Below are 7,321 nucleotides of genomic sequence, written 5' to 3' on the forward strand. Positions count from 1 at the left end.
GTGCTAGGCTTGATACCTTGCAAGATGTAGCGCAATCCCCAATGCATGCCTTGGATGCACATCTCTATGCCTGAAGCTTCACTAAGCCTGTCTTTGCAGTTGAGGCTTGCCTTCCTCCAACGATTGATAAAGTCGATAACTGGTTTCCCCTTTCGTTGACGAGTATTTGTAAGCTCTACCATACTCACCGTGCGTCTTGTGCTATAAAAGCGATTGAGGAATTCTTGCTCTAGTTGATCCCAACTGTCGATAGATCCAGCCTCGAGGTCCGTGTACCAGTCAAAAGCATTTCCTTTTAGCAAGCGGACAAACTGCTTGATAAGGTAATCTCCATAAGTTCCAGCATTGTTGCATGTCTCCACGAAGTGCGCAACATGTTGCTTTGGGTTACCTTTACCATCAAACTGTTGAAACTTCGGAGGTTGATAGCCAGCAGGCATCTTCAACATATCGACCCTTGCAGTGTACGGCTTTGCATATGTAAGGGAGGATTTGGCAGCAACTTCATATTTGTTCTTAATGGTTCCTTCGATGAACTCCTTCAGTTGATCGATTAGAATCATCCCTTCAGATGAGACAGGGATAGCCTTAGTGGATGCTGCTTGTCTTGGGGAAGAGTCACTCTCTAGAACTTCTGGGAGCTTGCCAGGTGCATGGGTAGATTCTTCCTCCATCAAGATTCTCACCCTGTCTGTTAGCTTGTCAATTCTAGCCTCTTGATTTTGCATGCATTTGGTCAAGCCAGCGATTGCTTCCGTCAAGTTTTCCAACTGCTCCTCCATGGTTGAAGTGTTTGTCACCATGGCTTGCATGATTGTCGTGGATGAGGGAGAGTAGCATGGATTTTCACACAGATTGATCCTTGATTGGCTCACTCTATGTGGTGTAAGTGAGGAGGATCCATCACTTGAAGCATCATCATCTTCCTTCACAGCAGAGTGCTTGAAGCCGGAGAGGTCAAGCAGAGCAAGAGTTTTCTTGATCTTTTCAGCAACATCGCTTCCTCCTTCAGATGCGTTTGTGGCAGATCTTGCTCCTTTTGAGGATGAAGATCCGAAAACAGGGTTGATGCGGACGGCACTTGGGGAGCTCGTTGTCCTAAAAAGCTTGCTTTGCTCCTCGTAACTGGTCCGAAGCTTCCAAAGGTGACATCGAGGATGCTTTCCGCATCAGCATAGAACCTGGAGTTAGTAGCCTTGGTGGAAGTTGAAACGGAGTTGATTTTCTTTGAAGCCATTTCAATGTTCTTAGTATTTGGTGAATGAAAAGTTGAGATGAGAGGTAGAGATAGTCCCACTGGGCGTGCCAGAATTTGTGGATAATAAATTGCGGACAAGAAAATAAAATCAAGACCGAAAATATCGCAACAATCGTAGTATTTGATTTTGAATATTTGAGTGTACAATCTCTATGATTCCTCTGATTCTACTTTTCTAGTATAAATTCAAGGGCCTTTGAGTTTGATCTTGAATCTATGTTTGTTGCCACGAACGATGATCTTGTTCTTGAGCTTGATTGCTTGAACTTGACCTTGATTGCTTGAAGCTTGAAACTTGTAGAGAAATTTGCGGTGTTTGATCCACGAGCTCTCTCTAGCTTCTTGTTATAACTTCTGGTGTCCTTTTCTGGGTTTTGAAGACCCCTATTTATAGTTGTGGAAGGGAAGAGTTATGATAAGAACAAACTCTTTCCGACCAATCAAATTAAAGTGTGACATGGTCGCATTTGATTGGCCAAAACATGTCACTTGCACACGTGGCGCGATTTCATTGGCCTTTTAGTGTGACTGGGCATGCCTTGTCATTTTGACACATGGCATGATCCTATTGGCTCTTCCGTTCGACTTGGCGCGCCACATCATTTGACACGTGGCATCAAACTGGGCCTCTAGGAAGATGTAATCTTGGGCTTAATGAAGTGGGCTCAGCACTTTAGCCCAATTAAATGGGCTAGCCCAATGGATTAAGACTTATTTATTTAATCCATTTATATTGGACTGATACAATTAATTTAATTATATTAGCCCATAATATTTATTTAGACCAATATTATCTCGAATTTAAAATATAATCCAAATTATTTTATGGATTTAATTTTAAGTAAAAATTTATATGCCTACAGTAGGAAAAAAGTAATTAATTCATTTTTGTAATCTGAAAAAATAACTTATTTTGGACCACAAATAAAAGGCCAAAAATCACTTATTGTGAACGGAACGGATTAGTACATTAGCAGTTGCGAGACAAGGAAATCGATGATCATTAAATGTTAGCGTAGGAGATCGCACGTAAGTCAACAACCAACTCCTTTCCTTTCTGTCTCCAACTCCAACTCTAACCTCGAACGTTGTCACATACTACCGATACCTTAAATTTTTCTCATGTAATTCCCGTGCTCATCCATTTCTCTTTCTTTTCTCCCTACCTACACACATACACACCCTAATCAATGCACTTGACGAGTTAACGTCACCTATGACCCCGAGCACAAAATAAATAACAAAAACAATAATATATTTTATTCCCTCCGTTTTATATTAGATGAGGTAGTTTGACTCGGCACGGAAATTAAGAAAAAAGAAGAAAACTTTTGAAACTTGTGGTCTTAAAAGCTTAAGGGGTAAAAAGTTTGTGGGACCATGACATTTATGTGGCTATAAAAGCTTCTCATTAAGGGTAAATGGGTAAAATAAAAGAGTTTAAAGTTGAATTATTTATAAATTTAGAAATATATCTTTTGTTTTGGAACAGACTAAAAAGGAAAGTACCTCATTTAATATGAAACGGAGGGAGTATATAGTTTCATAAGTGGAGTCTCAAAAGAATTATATGTATGCAAACTTTACCATTATCTTATAAAGGTAGAAATATTATTTCCAATAAACTCTCGACTCAAGAAAAACATAATTAAAATTTTCTAGAACATTTAATTGTAACCTATATACAGGGGTGGGGCCAGAGAGTCGATGCAGATTCGGCTGAACCCAGTAATTTTGGTTCATATCTTGTATTTATCTGAAAAAATTCATTAAATAGGTGTACAATTTATTAATGTAGAACCTAGCAACTTAATATGATTAGAATCTCGAACCCACGAACTTAAAATCCTGGCTCCGACTCTGCCAATATATGCAATATGTTAGTATACTATTTTCTAATTGAGATTTTGGTGACTTAGTGATATTATTTTTTTTTTACACATATATTCTATGATTGATAGTTTAATGTATTTTGGTTTTTTTCCTCTTTTGGAAAATGTGACATCTTTAATATATTTGCTCAAAGTTCTTATACTTTAATATATTGACATATTTATTGTTTCAATCTATGCGTCAGACTTACTTGACTTATAAAATAAAAGAATCCGAATTAGGTTTAGTGATAAAAAGAGTGTAGTCTGCTGCTCTGCAGAAGACAGAGTGTACTACTGTACCCCTAATTCGAGCAACAACTTTTACGGTCCCCCCTCTCTCCTTACTTTTACCATGTGGTAAAAGCAAATGTACAACGTAACTCCACGGTAAATGGTAATCTCTCACGTCCGCACCGGCCATAGCCGGTTTGTAGTAATATCAGTTTGGGTAAGAAAGAAAAATTAGAGTTAGAAATGGAAAAGTAAATGAAACCCCATGCAATAAATAATACTTTCTCCGTTTTAACTTAGATGAGATACTTTTCTTTTTAGTTTGTTCTAAAATAAACGACACAATTCTAAGTTTAAAAATAATTCAACTTTAAACTCTTTATTTTACTCATTTTATCCTTAATAAAAAGTTTATATAATCACAAAAATATCATGGCCCACAAAGCTTTTACCCTTAAGTTTTTAGTACTACAAATTTCAAAAGTCTTTTTTTTCTTAAACTACGTATCGAATCAAACTATCTCATCTAAATTGAAACTAAAGGAATAGATATGAACTCATAACTTTAAAATAAAGTGAATTCAATGATAAAAATTTTAAATATTAAACTCATAAAATTAATGCTTTTACTTACGATATAGCATTCATTATTATATATAGATTACGTAACATGATTAGGTGATGAAATTTATAGCTAAAGAAAATCATGGACTTCGAAAATCATCAAGAAGAAGAAGAAACTGAACCACCACCGAGTTACGACGACTCACTCAACAACTCGAACTCAACTCACCCAACAAAAATGCCGAGTCCTACACCAATGGAACTCGAACCCTTAGCGGTGGTTCACACGTGGCATAATAATAAGCCAAAGTACAAAGAGTGTCTGAAAAACCACGCCGTAAGTATCGGCGGCCACGCCGTAGACGGCTGTGGTGAGTTCATACCTGCCGGTGAAGATGGCTCACTTGATTCCCTCAAATGTGCTGCTTGTAACTGCCACCGCAATTTCCACCGTAAAATTACGCAACCACCACCCACCGCCGTTGAACCGCCGCCGTTTGTTAATTACCATTTGCCGTACTACAGAAGCTTACCGCCACCTTGTGGGTATTTACAGTACCACGTGGCGCCACAACAAAGACCGTTAGCTTTGCCGTCAACTTCTGGAGGTGGTGGGTATCGTGAAGATCAGGAAGACATGTCCAACCTCAACAATAGCGGAGGTATTATTTTTTTTTTCTTTAATTTTTCCTATATTATATTAGAGGATTAGGGTTGTGAGTTGAAGGTGATAGTAGCCAAAAATTTATACAAAGAATTCAAGAAAATATTAGATTTCCGCACCAGAATTTGAACATGTGACCAAAAATAAATTTTGAACTCTTTTGCTACTTTATTTTAGAAAAAAGTTGTCAAGGAGATTTCATAATTTATATGTAAGTCTCGGTAGTTAGGATTTGAAGCTTATAAGTTCGTGATTTTAGCCTGTTTAAGTTGCTGGATTCTAAATTAGTACGTTGTCTTTGCTCGATAGTAATTTGAACATATCCAACGAATTTCCTGAAGCCGTAACAGACAGTAGCTCCACCTTTGCTCGATAGTAATGTGAACATATTCAACGAATTTCTTTAGACAAACTGGTAGACTAAAGTTACTTTGTTCGATTGAAACCGTAATAGACAGTAGCTCCACCTTTGCTCGATAGTAATTTGAACATATTCACCGAATTTCTTTAAACAAACTGAGAGACCAAGTTACTTAGTTCGGCCGAAGTCGTAATAGGCAGTAGCTCCACCTTTGCTCGATAGTAATTTTTAACATATTCAACGAATTTCTTTGAACAAACTGAGAGACCAAAGTTACCTGGTTCGGTCGAAGCTGTAATCGACAGTAACTCCACCTTTGCTCGATAGTAATTGTCTAACTAATTTTGTTTAAAAGTTAAATGGTTATTAAGAATATCTTTTATTTACTTAATTATGTTTTAGCAGGTGGTTCGAAGAAGCGATTTCGGACAAAATTTAGCCAAGAACAGAAGGAGAAAATGCAAGAACTAGCAGATAAATTGGGGTGGCGGATTCAAAGGGAAGATGAGGAGTTGGTGCAGCAGTTGTGCAACGAAACTGGAGTGAGAAGGCAAGTGTTTAAAGTTTGGATGCATAACAACAAGAACACTCTTGGTAAGAAACCCTAGAACAAAAAGAAAAAGAAAGAAGCCCCATTATTTTTAGGTATTTTTGTTAATATTTATGTTAGATATTGACTACTTATTTTGTATCTGGAAATTAAACCACCTATCTTCTTGTTAGAAGAGGAAGACTTTGAAATTAATTTGAGATGTAGCTGAGAATGTGATCTTTATCGATAGTAGTTGATATTATTCGAGGCGGATTCAGGATTTAAACTATGTGGGTTCAAACTTTAAAATTATGAGTCGTACCTACTATTTGTTGCAATTTTAGTAGATTATATATATAGTTTTATACTCCTCATCCAAAATAACTGGATTCGGATGAACCGGGTGTGGATCCACCTACTACTAAGTTCTCGTTTGGCCATAGATTTGGGCTTTATTTTTAAAAAAAAAAATTGAAATTATAGTTTGTTTATGAAATATGATCATAATTTAGGGAAATTTTTGGGTGAAAATTTTTCGTCCGTTCACAAGACTTCTAATTTTTCTTCAAATAAAATGCATGTCCATATACAATTTTGACTTTCAAAAATACTTTTCAACACAATTTTAAAAACTATTTTTCAAGTTCCAATTAAATCTATGTCTAAACAACTAAATTTCCGTGCATATTGAGTGGGGAATGTTAAATGCATCATTGTATCTTTATTTCTTCTAGATTATATGTGTTCATAAAAGAGGTCAAATGGTAAACAAATCTGCTTGTTTTTTTAATTCCTTATGAGATTTTTCCTCTAAGAGGGTGATTTGATGCAAGCTAGGAAGCATAATTGATCTAAGCTGTCTTTCTGAAACTTGTTTTTCGTAGGACATGAAAAGTAAGTTGAAAACAATAACAACATAATGGAGTGTAAAATTACAAGTGGAATCTGAGTGTAATTTCATAAGTGGAGTCTAAATAAGGTAATATTTACGCAAGCTTACCCCTATCTTGTGTAAGTAAAAATGATATTTTGGATAGACACTCGGGTCATAGTAAGCTACTCTTTCGTTTTTCATATATAGCGTCGGGTTTATGTACTGTCTATCGCTTTTGCTTTGCATCTACTTTCTCATTTTCATGATGTTATTTTTCCTATGTTTTCTGTTGATGGTACTGATATTGTCTCTTTTCGTATTCTTGAGCCGAGAGTTTCTCTCTACTCCCTCGGGGTAGGGATAAGGTCTGCGTACACACTACTCTCTTCTGACCTCACTAATAGATTTTACTGGGTCGTTGTTGTCGTTATTGTACTCGGCTCAAAGTAAGCATGCATAATCACTCGAGAATAAAGAAAGAAATGTAGTAGTAAAAAAGTCAATAAAACTATATATATAAAGGTAAGAAAAGATAAAAATGGTACGAAAAGGAAAAAGAGTTGAGAAAATGGTTGCGTTAAAGCTTGCTATATACACACTAACAAAGAGTAATTAATAGAGCATAACGAAAGGAATTAACTTTTTTTTATAACGGTTATGTTTTAACTGGCGCAACCTTAAACTATCTCACCATGTATATGAGATTATTATTCCTTATCTCAACAATCAAACGACTCGTTACTTGGATGAATGATGATGAAAAATATTTCCATTTTCTTCTCGTAAAACTTTTTGGTACAGGCAGATTAGTATAGTTTATTTTAAAGAAAAATCAATATTTTAAAAAGAATGAAAATGATTGAGTTTGTCATAGGGGAAGGGGAAGTAGAAAAAGAACAAAGATGTTTGATCATAGATAGGTGTGCAGTGTTCCTAGGGAAGGAAAGGGCTGAAATAAACATA

General features: G+C 36.1%; 1 protein-coding gene across 1 annotated transcript; it reads left to right on the forward strand.

Moving 5' to 3' along the window:
• The first annotated feature begins 4,050 nt into the window (after window positions 1-4,050).
• On the forward strand, window positions 4,051-5,746 carry LOC109215836 (zinc-finger homeodomain protein 2-like). The gene is made up of 2 exons (XM_019379950.1): window positions 4,051-4,589; window positions 5,358-5,746. Exons 1-2 carry the CDS (start codon window positions 4,070-4,072, stop codon window positions 5,558-5,560), a joined length of 723 nt encoding a protein of 240 aa, XP_019235495.1. The 5' UTR covers window positions 4,051-4,069; the 3' UTR covers window positions 5,561-5,746.
• The last annotated feature ends 1,575 nt before the right edge of the window (window positions 5,747-7,321 follow it).

The sequence above is a fragment of the Nicotiana attenuata genome, unplaced genomic scaffold (genome assembly GCF_001879085.1).
Source record: "Nicotiana attenuata strain UT unplaced genomic scaffold, NIATTr2, whole genome shotgun sequence".
In the NCBI taxonomy this organism is placed as follows: domain Eukaryota; kingdom Viridiplantae; phylum Streptophyta; class Magnoliopsida; order Solanales; family Solanaceae; genus Nicotiana; species Nicotiana attenuata.

Excerpts from the sequence above, each read along its gene's own strand:
- LOC109215836 (XM_019379950.1), top strand. The coding sequence starts at position 4,070 with ATGGACTTCGAAAATCATCAAGAAGAAGAAGAAACTGAACCACCACCG. Across the intron at positions 4,590-5,357 it reads CAACCTCAACAATAGCGGAG|GTGGTTCGAAGAAGCGATTT; the intron begins GTATTATTTTTT and ends ATGTTTTAGCAG.